The following is a 17,500-nucleotide window of genomic DNA, read 5'->3' as shown; positions in this document are numbered from 1 at the left end:
AGAAGAAGAAGAAGAAGAAGAAGAAGAAGAAGAAGAAGAAGAAGAAGAAATATTGCTGTTATTATGAAGCATTTTATATCAATCAATTTACAATCCTTGCTGTTTCTATCACTACAGATCTAACCATTCATAATTTTCTAGCAATTTTTCTTCCTATCCTTTCTTCATAAAAAATATACCAGTAATTCTTGTTATTCTTCCCTCTTACTTACAGAATTAAAAACAACAATGCATTCTTGCTTGGAAACTGTAACGAGACGATTTCGAAAACGAGGGATTGTTCAAAGATTGTTTTCTTCGTAATATTCATGTAATTCTGTCACTCTCTCTCCTAATTTATGAAGCGAAATGTCAAATATTTGCCTCAATGTAACTGGGAAATGTCAAAGCTTCATTAAATATTACAAAACAAGCACAAAATCTACATAACATTCCAACATTCCAAAGATTTACAAGGAATATCACCCGTCGCCTTGCCACTCATGTAATTTGCTTTCCTGTAACATCTGTACAATACCCACATAACATTCTGTACCTACCTGTGTGACATTTATGTAATATTCGTGTCATATTTCGACCAAACCCGTGAAACAAGAAATAATGGGTTCAAGCTTGAAAAATTTAGGTTTTAAAGAGAGATAGGAAGAAATTGGTTCTCAAATAGAGTGGTAGACGAATAGAACGGGCTCGGTAATCAAGCTGTTAGTGTTAAGTCATTAGGGAGCTTTAAGAGAAGATTTGACAAGGATGGATGGGGATGAAAAGTGGAAACAGGTAGGTATATTTCATAGAGGGACTGCCACGTGTAGGCCTGATGGCTTCTTGCAGCTTCCCTTATTTCTTATGTTCTTATAAAGTGGGAAACATTAAACATTTGTGGGATATGTAAATAATTATTGGCTGAAATTCATTTAAGCCTTTCAATACCATAGGCCTATTTTTCAATGCTCAGAATGGTACAGAGTTGTTTGCTAGGCCTCACGAGAAAAGAGAGAGGGAATACAATGATAATTTTGTATATTTTAAGGCTACACTCATTCAATATACTGTAATAGAAAAATGAGTATCTGAAAAGTTGTAAGTAAAGGATTGTGGGGAAAAATCATCAGTGAAAGGTTTAATATTCATGTAAGATTCTTGTATGTGTGCCAAAACTGACCTCTAGTGATAAAATGGTTAAGTTAGGCAGTCAACAACAACAACAAAACACACACACACACACACACACACACACACACCTAGTTCTGTTAGATTAGGTAATCAACAAAAAAACAAACAAAACAAAACAAAACAAAACAAAACAAAACAAAACAAACGCACACTCACCTGGCTCGGTCATGTGGGTCAAACGTGGTCGCCATGGTGCCTGCGTGTGTGTCCTTGCGTCAACACGTGCGTGCGTGCGTGTATGTATGTGTGCGTTCGACTCCCACCACTACCACCACCACCACCACCACAGGAAAAAAAAGGAAAAAAAAATCACAAAAACAAACAAACACACGAACTGTCAGTGCCGGCGCTCGTCACCGCACGAACCAAAACAAAAACACACGAAACACAACAAAACAAACACGTCTTGATCAATTCGTTCTTTCCTTATGGCACTTGTTTGTTTTCTATTATGTTTCCTCTCTACAACGGCTGGCTGGCTGGCTGGTGGAGGGCTGGAGAGGGGAGGCGGCCACTGTACGGCTGCGCGCTCACACACACGCACGCACGCACTCACTCCCCGTCACCTGTGCGTTGGAGGTTTCGTGACGGCCAGGCCTACTCCATGGTTGCTCACAGTCTGGTGGGAGAAAGTGTAAACAATAATATTTTAATCTTTCATTGCTGGTCAGTCTTTTTCACAATTATCTGCAACTTTCAAGACTTAATTTTTGTACTAGTCTTAAAAAATGTACTTCTGTAACGTGGCGAAGATTAAATTAAGATAACCTTTTTTTTTTGTGTGTGTTTATGTCCAACCAAACTATTCATGGCAGTTAAAAACCCCACACACACACACACACACACACACACACACACACACACACAAAACTGATGAAAACAAAACTTACACACAAACACAAACACACACACACACAGTGAACATTCCCACCTTATCACCGGCTGAAAATTTAATACAGAGAAAACACAACACCAGATTAAGATAAGCCGATAAAGGCACCAATCACTGCACACCTGGCTGCGCTGGTGCCTGGTGAGCACAACTAATGGTGAGGAGTGTACAGCTATGCCTCTCATAACACATTACAAACTGATCATTTCCCTGCCCTGGTTTTCCTTTACTAATATTCAAAGCATTGTAGAAAGGACTTGCAAGGATACACAAAAGAACAGAAAGGTGTGATTTTAATTAATTTCTATGCTACAAATCTATATCTTTGAAAATACATGTTAGTTATTATAGTATTGCAGTTATTCTTTAATATTCAAAGCATTGTGAAGGGGAATTGCTTGAATGTACAAATATAATAGAGGTGTGGTTTTTTTTTTATTCTATGCTACGAAACTGTTTAGACGGCTGCAGTACAAATGTAAGTATTTAAAATGTTGCTGATTATAGAAAATATTGTTTAGCAGTGAAAGGCTTGACGTGAACAATATGAAAATAATAAATACTCCTATATGCAGTATCTTGAAAGCTGCATTAAGACTGTGGGGGAGAAAAGTGTCCACGCAACGCAGGGAAGCGGCCGACACAAATCACATGTAAAAATTAGACAAAACTGTAAACAATTATGGGGAAAAAATTATCCGCCTAACTGTGGAAATCTTACCGGAAACAGAACACAAAACCATAAAAATTACAGATTGTGAGAAAAAAAAAATAAATAAAATAGAATAAATAAATAAGTAAATAGTTAGGTTAGGTTAAGTCAGGTTAGGTTAGGTTAGGTTAGGTTAAGTTAGGTTAGGTTAAGTTAGGTTAGGTTAAGTTAGGTTAGGTTAGGTTAGGTTAAGTTAGGTTAGGTTAGGTTAGGTTAGGTTAGGTTAGGTTAGGTTAGGTCAGGCTAGGTTAGGTTAGGTTAGGTCAGGCTAGGTTAGGTTAGGTTAGGTTAGGTTAGGTGAAGTTGGGCTAGGTTAGGTTAGGTTAGGTTAGGTTAAGTTAGGTTAGGTTGTGAATGTGAATTATTGCTTATCAAAATTCTTAACCAACAATAAAAACACATCTAGACACACATGCCACACAAATAAGTGAGCTAAGCAGTGACTGAGCAGTGAAGGACCAACCCCACTACTGCCAACCATCTCAGCCTGGCCAGTCAGATCTCGGAGTCATGTTTGATCCCTCCCACTGATAAAATCCCTTGACCAATTCACCCCACAGCCACTTGATTAATTTCCAGGTGCTCCAGTGACAACACGAGTGAGGACGTGACACACTGAGATCTTTAAATCACACGAGAATTGAGGTTTAGTCATATGAGTGTCGTTCTGGCGTGTGGAAGAAAAAATGTGTTGTTTTTTTATTCATATATCTAATGGCCATTGTGTGTAGGAGAGATATCTATGTTATTTTTCATTCATACATGCTGTGGTGAAATATGTCTATGGAGGAAATGTCACTAATGCACTTGGGTACGTATAGTGAGGGTCTTCAATGTATGGTGGTTAGGGAAAGGCATCAGTACAATAGGGCAGTTAGGTTAGGTTAGGTTGTTAGGTTCGGTTAGGTTAGGTTAGGTTAGGTTAAGTTAGGTTAGGTTAAGTTAGGTTAGGTTAGGTTAGGTTAAGTTAGGTTAGGTTAGGTTAAGTTAGGTTAGGTTAAGTTAGGTTAGGTTAGGTTAAGTTAGGTTAGGTTAGGTTAGGTTAGGTTAGGTTAAGTTAGGTTAGGTTAAGTTAGGTTAGGTTAGGTTAGGTTAAGTTAGGTTAGGTTAAGTTAGGTTAGGTTAAATTAGGTTAAGTTAGGTTAGGCTAGGTTAGGTTAGGTTAGGTTAGGTTAAGTTAGGTTAGGTTAGGTTAAGTTATGTTATGTTATGTTATGTTATGTTATGTTATGTTATGTTAGGTTAGGTTAGGTTAGGTTAGGTTAGGTTATGTTATGTTATGTTATGTTATGTTATGTTATGTTATGTTAGGTTAGGTTAGGTTAGGTTAGGTTAGGTTAAGTTAGGTTAGGTTAGGTTAGGTTAGGTTAGGTTAGGTTAGGTTAGGTTCGGTTAGGTTAGGTTAGGTTAGGTTAGGTTAGGTTAGGTTAGGTTAAGTTAGGTTAGGTTAGGTTAAGTTAAGTTAGGTTAGGTTAGGTTAGGTTAGGTTCGGTTAGGTTAAGTTATGTTTTCAGGGTACCTCACATGATGGCAGCTGCAAGCAAAGACCCCACTTCCCTGCAATGTCTGGGGTCTGTTGTGGATAGTGAAGGGTTCTGTAGAAATAATGGGAGTGTTGGTTCATTATTATTCCCTGTGTGACCCTTGTTTGTGGGAAGGAAAGTGTTGTTATGCCTTTTTTTTTCATCTTCGTTCTGTTTGTTAGTGTTGGTGATGTGATAAACTAGAATTTGTATTGAAAGGAAGGTGTTGTTTTTCATTTTTATATTTGTACTTTTTGCTAGTCTTCCTGATGTGAAAAAGTGTACGTTTTGTGTGGAAGGGAAGCTGTTGTTATGTTTTTTTCAATTTTTATTCCCTTTGTTAGTCTTCCTGTTGTGATAAAGTTTAGGTTTTCTGTTGAAAGGAAGCTGTTGTTTTCATTTTAACCTGTGTTCTTTGTTAGTCTTCCTGTTGTGATAAAGTTTAGGTTTTCTGTTGAAAGGAAGCTGTTGTTTTCATTTTAACCTGTGTGTTCTTTGTTAGTCTTCCTGTTGTGATAAAGTTTAGGTTTTGTGTTGAAAGGAAGCTGTTGTTTTCATTTTTATCTTTATTTCCTTTGTTAGTCTTCCTGTTGTGATAAAGTTTAGGTTTTGTGTTGAAAGAAAGATGTTGTTTTCATTTTTATCTTTATTTCCTTTGTTAGTCTTCCTGTTGTGATAAAGTTTAGGTTTTGTGTTGAAAGAAAGATGTTGTTTTCATTTTTATTTTTATTTCCTTTGTTAGTCTTCCTGATGTGATAAACTGTACATTTTTATAAGGAAAGGATGGGAGTATTGGTTCATTATTACCTGTTTGGCCTTTGCTACTCTCCCTTTCATTTTATTTTTGTATGTAGGAGGGACACTGGCTAAGGGCAACAAAAATAAAGAAAAAATAAAAAAAAAATATATAAAAAAAATAAGCCTACTGACATGCCGATCCCCAAATAGAGTCCGAAGCAGTAGTAAAAAATTGAGGGACATAGATTTTGTGTGGAAAGAGATCTGTTGTTTTGCATTTTCACCTCTTTGTTCATTTCATTAGTCTTGCTGACGTGAAAAATTGTTAAAATCATAATACGTTTAATTCTTCACCATTTTCTCAGGCAAAAAATACTTCAATGAATCAACTTCTTGTATAGACTGAACCTTAGTCACTTATACAGCAAACTAAATCAATAAATACTAACCTAATTAATGATATGATAATTAAACCCTATCCTTTAAAAGTTTCATCTGTGTGTGTGTGTGTGTGTGTGTGTGTGTGTGTGTGTGTGTGTGTGTGTGTGTGTGTGTGTGTACATTTTTGGTTACCACTGGAAAGACTAACAAAATTCATATAAAACTTCAAATTCCCACAGTTTCTTACGCAAAACAACACCAATCCACCAATTAACCTTATATAAACTGACACCAAACCACCTAACCATACGGAAAACGACCATAAAAACCACCACACACACACACACACACACACACACACACAGTTTTAATATCAGCTCACTAATTAATGATATAACGAAATGCCATCCTTCAAATACATCCTTCCTGTGTTGAAACGTTTCTGATCATCACTGGAAAGAACACAAATTGAGTAAGACAAGGGACGTAGAACTGCCACACTCTTATCACGCCGGACTTCGAGAAATTGATAAGAAGAGAGAAAAAAAAAAAACCTAAGCCGGATTATTACAGCCGGGGCCAAGCCAGTCAAGCCACGTGGTAGTGTAGCTGTTATCAAGAGATTAGGGTGATTTGTGAAGGTACGGTGGCACACACACACACACACACACACACACACGAATGACAGCTGTACCTTAAACTACTACCACTACTACTACTACTACTACTACTACTACTAATAATAATAATAATAATAATAATAATAATAACGGGTAGAAAGAGACATAGGCACTTAGAGATTGGCATATAGATAGATATATAGATGAAGAAAGATAGATAAATGCAAAGATATGAGATAACGAGATTAATAATAGTTAGGATAAGAAAATAGACACTACAAACTGAACTTCCATCTTATAACAACACAACAAACAAGACAAACAATATGAAAAACAGTTACGACAAACCAAACGAAGACAAACAAAAAATAAATACAAAAAAAGAAACATCACTATCCCACACCCACAAGAACACACGAACAAACAAACAAACACCCCTCTTAACAAATAAACCAACCAAACACTGCCTAGCCCCACATAACCTCACCCAAACAAACAAACAAACAAAAACAAACATTCATTCAAACCATTTAACTACACATACCACACCCAGATGCCATTAGCTCTTTATTCCCACCCGTTAATTCCTCCCCAATAGCCTCCCACTTGCCCCTTAGTCATCCAGGGTCAAGGGGCAGGCAGTCACTCTCACCTGGGCGTGGCGGGAGGTCAAATAAGGCTCAAAATTAAAGAGGGAAGGGTAAACACTCCACTTCTGTTCACGGCTATAGAGTTACTGAAAGATTTCTTCCTCTGCCGCTAGATGCCCGTACCGGTGCACTCTAACTGTATACATCTATTTCTATTTCCTTATTTCACGCTTTTTCTTATATTTTATGTAATAAAATAGTTTTAAAATATACATGTAAGGGTTTCATGTAGTTTGTCGTGTTTTAAAAAGCGTTTTTTTATTTTCTTCTTCTTTTATATTCGTGTTGTTGCCGGGTTTCTTTATATATCATCTAGTCTTCATATAATTTTAGAAAATATATCTTAAAAATACACTTAAAGTGGTAATCTGTTTGTTTTTTGTTTTGAAATGTTTTTTTTTTTTTATCTTGCCATTATTATCAAGTTTTCTTCTATCTCTTTATTTATTCGTGTGGGTAATTTATTATATAAGAAAATAACTGAGAAGATTACATGTGATTTTTTAATTGGTTTCTAATTACTTGATAGAGTATATATTCATTCTCACTGTACACCAGACCAGAAATATTTCTTTTAAGATTTCACATATCTTTAGCATTCCCAGTCTCATGACCTATATTATATTTTCTATATATTATGATTTCAGCTACAAGTTTGAATACAGAGGGAACAAAGAACGCAGACATTATTGGTTAATATAAATAAACGCTCTTTTGTCAAATAACATTTATCTAGTTACATCATATTCTAATTTGATCCTTTAGTGTTTCTTTGTTAACTCTGAGAGGACAGTAAAGAATTGTTTGCACACACACACACACACACACACACACACACACACACACACACACACACAGAGAGAGAGAGAGAGAGAGAGAGAGAGAGAGAGGAGAGAGAGAGAGAGAGAGAGAGAGAGAGAGAGAGAGAGAGAGAGAGAGAGAGAGAGAGAGAGAGCTTCTCCTTTATTATATTTCTATATACAACAATAAATCCATCTATCAATCAGTAATCTACAAACCAATGAACAAACTTTTTTTAATAGCACCCCCTGAGTGTGGCGTGTTCCTCTTTCTTATTTTTTGTGGAATAAAAAATAAGTCGTTTTCCTCTAGTCCACATTTATTATATCATTCCTTTCCTTATTAATATTTGTCTTTGCATGTGTATAAATCCAGCAGTAATCCGACTTGGCATTCGGCTCGCCAAGAACCGTTAACCTGCAGGGCGCGCTCCTCGGCTCCCTGGTTTGTTTACACTCCCGCACCCGCACGCAGCAGACTCTTTCTTCACAGCTCACCAGACTCTGATCAAATAACCTGTCTGCTGCCACCACCTGCAGGGTATTAAAGGGCAGCCCCACTAGGTAAGGTGTCGCTGCCCTGCCTCACTGACACACCTGTTTGAGAGAGAGAGAGAGAGAGAGAGAGAGAGAGAGAGAGAGAGAGGTTTGATAGTGGTGAACTTGTGTGTGTCATTAGCTAACCAGGATCATTATTATTGTTTTCAGCCGCCATGGATGAACCAGCCAGAATCCGAAGGTTGGATGAGACAGTTGTGAATCGCATTGCTGCCGGGGAGGTTGTGCAGCGGCCGGCCAACGCACTCAAAGAAATGATTGAAAACTGGTACACACACACACACACACACACACACACACACACACACACACGTCCAAGAAAAAAGCAAAGGAATAACTGTGATATATATTTGCAATTAGTATATGTATTCTTTCATCTGTATAATTACATTTGATTGTAGACATTGAATTATAACCCTGAACTCTCTCTCTCTCTCTCTCTCTCTCTCTCTCTCTCTCTCTCTCTCTCTCTCTCTCTCTCTCTCTCTCTCTCTCTCTCTCTCAGCCTGGACGCCAAATCTACGAACATCCAGGTAACCGTTAACGAAGGCGGCCTTAAATGTATGCAGATATTGGACAACGGCACAGGTGAGAGAGAGAGAGAGAGAGAGAGAAAAATTACTGACATACTTTTAAAATATATACATAGTTGTTTTAATCATTAATAGTGTCAGGCTGATAAATACAAGGGCACCACCACCATCACCACCACCACCGTCACCACCATCACTTCCCCAGGCATCAGGAAGGAGGACATGGAGATTGTGTGTGAGCGTTTCACCACCAGTAAGCTTCAGGAGTTCTCGGACCTGACCTCCCTCACCACCTACGGGTTCAGGGGGGAAGCGCTGGCCTCCATCAGTCATGTTGCCCACCTGGCCATCACCACCAAGACTGCCGACTCAAAGTGTGCCTGGAGGTGAGCTGACGGTGTTGTGGGTGGTGGAGGTGGTGGTGTTGTACTGTTGGTATTGTTATGGTTGTTGTTGGCAATACTGGTGTTACTACTACTACTACTACTATTATAATTACTACTGTTACTTTTCTAATTATTTGTGAGTTAATGATACTACTACTACTACTATTTTGACATTACTACAACTACTACCACACTAATATCACTACTTCTTCACTACCACCACAGGGCCAGCTACATTGACGGCAAGCTCTCCGGCAAACCCAAACCAGTGGCAGGCAACCAGGGCACCCAAATAACAGTGGAGGACCTGTTTTACAATGTGCCAGTGAGGAGGAAGGCCCTACGCAGCCCGGCGGAGGAGCATGGCAGGGTGTTTGAGGTGAGAGGGGAGAGGGGAGCATGTTTGGGGCTGGGAGTGTATGGTTGGAGGGTTGAGGGAGGCAGGGAGGGGTATAATATTACTACTACTACTACTATTATTACTATCATTACTCCTTCTCCTCCTTCTCGTCCACTAAAATACTGTTAACTTATCCCTCTTCCCGCCTGTTCCCACCTCCACCCACCTCCACGCAGGTTGTCAGCCGGTACGCAATCCACAATGCAAACGTCGGATTCACACTGAGGAAACAGGGGCAGCAGAATGTGGAATTTCGCACTCCGCCTCACTCCACCCCCTGCGACAACATCCGGTCAGTCTTCGGCCCGGCAGTGGCGAGGGAGCTGCTGGAGGTGGATTTTGTGGATGATAAGTTGAAGTTTTGCTGTAAGGGTTTGGTGAGCAACGCGAATTACTCTGTGAAGAAGTGCACCTTTTTGCTCTTCATTAATCATCGGCTGGTGGATTCGACAGGTGTGTGTGTGTGTGTGTGTGTGTTTGTGTGTTGTTCTTGTATACTGGTGTGTCTCTGTTTCTAAATTTATATTTATTTGGTTTCCTTAATGTAATTTGCTTGTCTGTCTCTTATTACCTTCTCTACTGGTGTGTGTGTGTGTGTGTGTGTGTGTGTGTGTGTGTGTGTGTGTGTGTGTGTGTGTGTGTGTGTGTGTGTGTGTGTGTGTGTGTGTGTGTAAACCCCACATTGTATGTATGTATGTATGTTTCAGTACACACACATAACATTTACTGAACAAAAACATGAATTAATCTAACCTTCCTTCTCACCACTAATTCACAAGTTAATTAATAAAAAAACACTAAAACAATACTCAATACACATAATTACATACATCCCTTAGACTCCCACCTACAAAACAGTAAAAAAAAAAATTCCCACTAAACCTAATCTAATCTAACTTAACCTAACTTAACCTAACCAAACCAAACCTAACTTAACCTAACCTAACCTAACCTAACCTAACCTAACCTAACTTAACCTAACCTAACCTAACCTAACTTAACCTAACCTAACCTAACCTAACCTAACCTAACCTAACCTAACCAAACCTAACTTAACCTAACCTAACCTAACTTAACCTAACCTAACCAAACCTAACCTAACCTAACCTAACCAAACCAAACCTAACCACCCCCACAGCCCTGAGGAAGGCACTGGAGACCATGTATGCTGCGTACCTCCCCAAGGCTGGCCACCCGTTCATCTACCTGTCTCTGGAAGTCGACCCATCAACCCTGGACGTGAATGTACATCCGACAAAGCACGAGGTCTTTTTTCTGCACCAGGACGAGATTATAGAGAGCGTGCAGAAGGCTTGTGAGGCGAGGCTGCTTGGTGCTAATGAGTCACGCACCTTCTATACCCAGGTGAGGGCCCAGGGCAGGAGGGAGGTGAAACGCAGGGGGTATAGGAAGGCAGGAGTGTGGTAGGAATTCAAGGAAGGGGAAGAGAAGTGTTTATTTTATTGATGGGTGAATGGAGGGGTGGACGGAGACTAGATAGGGATGGGAGGAGATAGGAAGAGGTGATAGGGTTGGAGGAGGGATGGGGGGAAAGACTGTAAGGAGAGAGAGAGAGAGAGAGATTTTTTCTTTACATTTAACAGACTGGGAGAGAAAGATTAATAGTTTGTGAGAGAGAGAGAGAGAGAGAGAGAGAGAGAGAGAGAGAGAGAGAGAGAGAGAGAGAGAGAGAGAGAGAGACCCAGCAACAGAAACACAAACCAGAGAAAAACAAAGAAAAAAATAGATACAGACAAAGAAAGAAATTGAGAGAAACTTAAAAAAACAGAAACACGAACAAGAAAACAAACAAACAAACAAACAAACACAAAACAGCCACATAAATAAAACCATTTAAACCCCCCATTTCCTCCCCCAACAGGGCCTTCTCCCCGGGGCTGCGTCTGTGCGTCCCCCCTCCTCCAAGGCAGTGGGGGGTGAGGAGGGGGGGGAGAAGGACAAGAGGGATGCCAGCAGCAAGCCATACGCACATGAACTTGTACGCACGGACTCACGCACACAGAAAATGGATAAGTTTTTGACTGGGTAAGAGAGAGAGAGAGAGGATTGTTGATATTGTGATTTGTATTTTCTTATTTTTATGAGTATGTTATTAATTTGGGGTTATTGTTGTTGTTATCATTATTATTATTATTATTATTATTATTATTATTATTATTATTATTATTATTATTATTATTATTATTGTCATCAGTATCATTATTAAAACTACTACTACTTCTACTACTACTACTACTACTACTACTACTACTACTACTACTACTACTACTACTACTACTACTACTACTACCACTGCTTCTACTATTTCACTATTTCACTATTTCAGGTCTGGAGAGAAGAACGGAGAGGCGGAGAGAAAGGAGGAGGAAGAAGGGGAGGGAAAAACAAGTGCATCTACAGAACAACATAACAGGTGAGAGAGAGAGAGAGAGAGAGAGAGAGAGAGAGAGAGAGAGAGAGAGAGAGAGAGAGAGAGAGAGATTCATAGTTAGTTAATTTTTTTTTAGTGATGAAAGAAATTAGCTTATTTACACTACATTTTCCTTGCCCTTAAAGCTAATACTAATTAATTTAACCAACTGACTTTAAATTACTCCAGAAAATTGATAAGCCCAGTGATATTAAACAATTTATTGATATATGCCTGTATGTATGTATGTCTGTCTCTATCTATCTATCTATCTATCTATCTATCTATCCATCTACCTTCCCCTGTATCTTACTCCACCCACCCATCTATCCACCAGGCGCGACATACAGCTGACCTCCGTGCTGACCCTGCGGCAGGAGTTTGAGGGCAACACACACTCAGGCCTCCTGGAGTCAGTTCGCGACCTGACCTTCGTGGGCTGCGTGAACCGGCAGTACGCACTTGTCCAGCACGCACGCACTCTCTTCCTGGTGAACACGTGCTGGCTCAGGTGTGTGCAGGTGTGGCAGCAGAGAGAGAGAGAGAGAGAGAGAGAGACAGAGAGATTAGAGGAGGAATTTAAATAGAGTAAAAAAACAGAGAAGGAGAGACTGAAATAAAATAGAGAGAGAGAGAGAGAAAGAGAGAGAGAGAGAGCTAACTTTAATCTTTCCAGTGAGGAGCTCTTCTATCAAGTAGCGCTGAACGATTTTGGAAACTTTGGAATCCTCAAACTTTCGGTAAGGCTCACGTTTCTTGAGTTCTCTGCCCAAATATGACCCTTAATTGATGGCTTATTGACTTATTATTTGTAGTAGTAGAAGTAGTAGAAGTAGTATTAGTAGTGGTAGTAGTAGTAGTCGTAGCAGTAGCATTAGTAGTAGTTTTACTCTAAATTTAAATCATAATTCTCACACACACATACATTAATTCACTCTCCCTCCCTTTCCCTCCCTTTCCCATCCTTCCCTCCCTCCCCTCCCTTCCCTCCAACACCCTCTCCCCCTCAAGAGCCCAGTAGACATCAGCGAACTTGCCCTCATAGCCCTGGAGCAGCCGGACAGTGGGTGGAGTGAGGGGGACGGTGCCAAGGAGGACCTGGCCAGCTACATCAAAACCCTGCTGGTGTCCAAGGCTGAGATGCTGCAGGAATATTTCAGCATGGAGATAGACAGCGAAGGGAGGCTCTGCACGCTGCCATACCTCCTGGGTGAGAGAGGGGAAGGGAGAGGGTGAGGGGATGGGATGAGGCTAGGTTTAAGAGAGTAATGGGTAGGCAGGTAATGAGAAAGGGGGAGGAGGGAAAGTATGTTAGGCTAGATTAGGTTAAGTTAGGTTAGGATAAGTTAGGTTAGGCTGCATTAGATTCGGTTAAGTTAAATTAGGTTAGGTTAAGTTACATTAAGTTAGATCAGGTTAAGTTAGGTTACATCACATTAAATTAAATTACCTTAAACAACACCACACTACATTAGGTCACATCAGGGTCACAGCACCAGTCTGACCCTCCCTCCTTGCCCCCCAGACCAGTACGTGCCAGACATGGAGGGGCTGCCAATGTTTGTTCTGCGGCTTGGGGCAGAGGTGGAGTGGGGCGACGAGAAGGAATGCTTTGACACCTTCGCGCGGGAGCTGGCAAGATTCTATGCTGTCAAGCCGAAGGTACGTGTGTGTGTGTGCGTGTGTGTGTGCATGTGTTGAGGTGTGTGGCTTTAGGGAGTGAGAGAAAGAGAAGGGAAGAAATATGAGGTAAAAGAAAAGCAGGAGAGAGAGAGAGAGAAGATTTGAGTAAGAGGGGGAATAGTGTGTGTGTACGTATGTGTTTTTGTGTGTTTACGTAGTTGTATTGTACAGAATGGGAGGTGTGCCTGTCTTGTCCTGTCTTTGTATCTCTTCTAAAAGGCTGTAGTTGAAGGTACTAAGGTTTTTAAGGGTGTTTTTACAGTGCTAGTGACAGATCTACAAGATTTCTACTTTACTAACAGGAGAAGCAGACTTGAGAGTATGCCTAATCATCTCTGTGGCCTTTGAAAATAGAGAGAGAGAGAGAGAGAGAGAGAGAGAGAGAGAGAGAGAGAGAGAGAGAGAGAGAGAGAGAGAGAGATGTTTCTGAATACTGGTCTGTCTCCATCTCTACATTTATCCAGCATTTCCTTAAATTTCTCCCCATTTGCTGCTGTAACGACCTCTTCATCAAGATCATTCCAGATATTCACAGTTCTAAGTCGAAAACGTTACTTGATGTCCTTATAACCCTTAACTCTCCCTGATCTTTGTGTGTCCCCTCGTCCGCCCAGCTTCATTTTCAGCAACACCAGGTCCTGCTTTATCCTCTCAGTGCTGTTAACTATCTAACACATCACTATTACACCTCTTTCTCTTCTCCAGCAACACCAGGTCCTGCTTTGTCCTTTCAGTGCTGTTAATTATCTTATACATCATTATTAGACTTCTTTCTCTTCTATCTTCTAGCTTCTAACCCATTTTTCTTCAGCCTCTCTTCATATGTTAGGTGTTTCAGCTCCAGTATCATCCTTGTAGCTGCTCTTTCAATTCTTTCTAACTTCTTTATGTCTTTCTTCATATGCTGAGGCCACACCACTGCTGCATACTCCAGCCGGGGTGTGGCATAGTAGCTAATTCTTTTCATCATAGTTTATCAGTGTAATGAAATGCCACTCAGATATTTGTTGATATTCTGTATGTAGAGGGATTTATCTCGCTTATCTGCTGTTCTGGGTATCGTGAAATGCCATGCCTATGTGTTTCTCCTTGTTTTTCATTAATATTTTTTTTTTCATTTTCGTATGCAAGTCTTCTTTTACTCTTTCGAATTTCCGCGTTTTGTTCCACCCATAAATCTTGTCAGTATCCCTTTTCTAACTCCATATCAAACAGCAAGGCTCTTCGTAACTCTTAGCAGTTTTTACATCATCAGCAAACAGATTAATATAACTGATCAGAGCCTCCTGCCTATCATTGATGTATATTTGGAACTTAATGGGTGCCAACACTGACCCCTGTGGTACCCCGCTTATTATATGTGAGTATGTGTGTGTGTGTGTGTTAATTTCTCTCTCTCTCTCTCTCTCTCTCTCTCTCTCTCTCTCTCTCTCTCTCTCTCTCTCTCTCTCTCTCTCTCTCTCTCTCTCTCTCTCTCTCTCTCTCTCTCTCTCTCTCTCTCTCTAGAACACAGACGAAGAAGAAGAGGAGGAGGAGGAAGAGGAAGAGAAGAAAGACACAAACGAAAACGATAACAAAGAAGGAAAAGACGAAGAAAAAGAAGCAAACAAAGCACATGAGGAAGGAAAAGAAGAGGAAGAAAACGAGAAACGGGGCGATAAAAAGGAAAAGGAGGAAGAGAAGAAGAATAAGAAAGGAGGAGGAAGCGGAGGGGAAGGGAGAGGGTGGAAGTGGGACATAGAGCATTTGATATACCCAGCGGCCAGGAAAAAGCTACACCCTCCGCGCCATTTTGCTCAAGACACCACCTTCCTCCAGATTGCCAACCTGACCGAGCTGTACCGGGTGTTTGAACGCTGCTAGAGAGAGAGAGAGAGAGAGAGAGAGAGAGAGAGAGAGAGAGGATAATGATAAAAAAAAAAAGTAGGAAATCCATGAATAGTAAAAAAATAGCAATGATAATAGTGATGCACATACAAAATATAAGCAAATAACTGAATTATATAATGATAATGATAATGATAATAATAATAATAATAATAATAATAGTAATAATCAACACCATACTAGCATCACTACATAGAATATTGAATACACAACTTCACTATGAACAATTCCAAAATGAAAGAGTGAAAAGAAAAAGCACTATATTTTTCACGTATTAGGAAGATAAGTTGTAGAGAGAAAGTCTATTTTTTCACGCCATTTCTCACTTAAGATTATTTTTGTATATATTTATTTTATTTTCAAAGAAGTGACATTTTAATTTCGTCTCGTTTCTAATTATTTCATTTTTATTTAAGTTTTATGTGCGTCTTCACCTTTCACGAGCAAATACATTGAAAAATCACCACTTTTGTCTTATTATACTTGTTTGCATCGAGAGGACGAGCAAAAGCAGGAATTATAAGAGGGAAAGGGTTTAAAAAAAAATGAAAATCTTAAATCATGGTAGGTACCGTTTGTTTTTGGTTTAAATTATTATTATTATTGTCATTTATATACCTATTTTTTTATCTATAATAATTTATTTACTTATTTATTTGTCCCTAGTGAAGATCCTACCCATGATAGAAACCCGCCTCTGAAATGTGAAGTATTTGTCTATTTATTTATTCTTTTATTAATCTATCGATCTATTTATTTGCCCTTAATTTTCTAGCTATTTTCATCCCTAGAGGAGATCTTAATAATGCTAATAAAGAGAAAAAAATCTTATAATTAAAGATCAAGATTAACATATTTTGCTTTTGTCGACAGCCTGACACGTGTTCTGGCGCAAAAATGGACGAAAGCACGTGAAATTATCCTTAATATCTGTGTAATTTCTCGTTTTCCGGCGCTTTTCACGATGTGTCTTGTAGTGCCAGGAAGAGTACAAGCCCCGCAGCAGCAGCCAGTGACGTATGAGCAATAGAGACTCGTGGAGTGAAGCACTGTGGCTGAATGAAGATAAGGGGCTTGATTATCACGCCATTTGTAATTTACCGCTCCCTCTCGAAGTGATTCATTAATCCTTATTCTGAAACACTTCTGCCTCACCTTCACTACTTTCCAAAGACTCCAGTTGGTTCTTAAGGATATTTTTTGTTTTTCTAGTGATAGATTAACAAGGTTTCTGCGTTATTAACAGGTGAAACACTCCTCAAAACTTGGCTGATCGTCTTTCTAGCTTTCGTAAATATTTGTAGTGGAGAGTTAAGTGTTTCAGAATGAGGCGTATTTTCAAGGCCACACAGGTAATTAGGCGGGGTTTTTAATGGTGTGTTTGTTTCTAATCGTTATATCTTTGTGTCTTTCTTTTTATGTATGTATGTATGTATGTATGTAGTGGGTTTTCAAGGCTACATATATGATTTGATGTGTTTTCATGGGTGTTTTTGCGTTTAAATCTTCCGTTTTTGCTATCTTTCTATCTCTTTTTCTTTCTTTGTTTCTTTGTTTGTTTCTTTTTTTTTCTACTACTACAGTAAAATCCCTCTTATCCGGCATCAACGGGACCGCCGACATGCCGGATACTTGAATATTGCCGGATATTTGAATAGAAGTGAAATTATGTCCACAATCACCACCCTACACTCACGCATCTTACCATAATAAAAATCAGCTGATCTGATCAGCTGCTTAAGTGTAAGCACAACACGCTTCCTCTTTTCTACAACTTTAGGCATGATGAAGGCGTCAGGCGATAAACAGTGCACACGCGGGACTGAGTCACTGAGTAAACCCAGTGCAGTGGGCCGCGGGTGGCGCGAAGCAGTGCGCTCTGGTGGCGAGGGGACAAAGTATGCCTCGCGCGGGAATTTTAATGGATTTTATGAGTACACATTGATTTTTTATTGATTTTAAGGCTCGGGGAAATATGTGCCGGATACTTGAAGCTGCCGGATACTTGAATGCCGGATGAGAGGGATTTTACTGTACTACTACTATTACTACAGAGAGAGAGAGAGAGAGAGAGAGAGAGAGAGAGAGAGAGAGAGAGAGAGAGAGAGAGAGATTCTTCTTCCTCTTCTTCACCAT

General features: G+C 39.7%; 2 protein-coding genes across 6 annotated transcripts in view; one reads left to right on the top strand and one right to left on the bottom strand.

Annotated features, from left to right (window-relative positions):
- The window catches only part of LOC135091347 (adapter molecule Crk-like), a 28,522-nt gene extending 21,697 nt beyond the window's left edge, over positions 1 to 6,825 (bottom strand). For 2 of the 5 annotated variants that reach the window (XM_063988905.1, XM_063988906.1), the window contains exons 1-2: positions 6,689 to 6,825; positions 1,327 to 1,789 (exon numbers count right to left, since the gene is read on the bottom strand). In XM_063988905.1, the coding sequence (XP_063844975.1) occupies positions 1,327 to 1,361 (35 nt within the window). In that variant the 5' untranslated portion in view covers positions 1,362 to 1,789; positions 6,689 to 6,825. Of the gene's footprint in view, positions 1 to 1,326; positions 1,790 to 4,293; positions 4,370 to 6,688 lie in introns of all 5 variants that reach the window. The other 3 variants (XM_063988903.1, XM_063988904.1, XM_063988902.1) reach the window with 3 other exon arrangements.
- A 1,084-nt stretch (positions 6,826 to 7,909) lies between these two features.
- Positions 7,910 to 15,829, top strand: LOC135091346 (DNA mismatch repair protein Mlh1-like). The gene is made up of 14 exons (XM_063988901.1): positions 7,910 to 8,050; positions 8,195 to 8,312; positions 8,550 to 8,632; positions 8,783 to 8,963; positions 9,189 to 9,342; positions 9,540 to 9,816; positions 10,502 to 10,728; positions 11,246 to 11,409; positions 11,711 to 11,797; positions 12,132 to 12,305; positions 12,471 to 12,534; positions 12,806 to 13,004; positions 13,320 to 13,456; positions 14,984 to 15,829. Exons 2-14 carry the CDS (start codon positions 8,200 to 8,202, stop codon positions 15,338 to 15,340), a joined length of 2,217 nt encoding a protein of 738 aa, XP_063844971.1. The 5' UTR covers positions 7,910 to 8,050; positions 8,195 to 8,199; the 3' UTR covers positions 15,341 to 15,829.
- The last annotated feature ends 1,671 nt before the right edge of the window (positions 15,830 to 17,500 follow it).

The sequence above is a fragment of the Scylla paramamosain genome, chromosome 37 (assembly GCF_035594125.1).
Source record: "Scylla paramamosain isolate STU-SP2022 chromosome 37, ASM3559412v1, whole genome shotgun sequence".
Lineage (NCBI taxonomy): Eukaryota > Metazoa > Arthropoda > Malacostraca > Decapoda > Portunidae > Scylla > Scylla paramamosain.
This window is presented reverse-complemented; position numbering and strand designations above follow the sequence as displayed.

What these genes read in the sequence shown, in the direction of transcription:
- LOC135091346 (XM_063988901.1), top strand. Translation starts at nt 8,200, where the DNA reads ATGGATGAACCAGCCAGAATCCGAAGGTTGGATGAGACAGTTGTGAAT. An exon ending in GATATTGGACAACGGCACAG is followed by an intron (nt 8,633 to 8,782) that starts GTGAGAGAGAGA and finishes TCACTTCCCCAG; the next exon opens with GCATCAGGAAGGAGGACATG. An exon ending in CACGCACCTTCTATACCCAG is followed by an intron (nt 10,729 to 11,245) that starts GTGAGGGCCCAG and finishes CTCCCCCAACAG; the next exon opens with GGCCTTCTCCCCGGGGCTGC.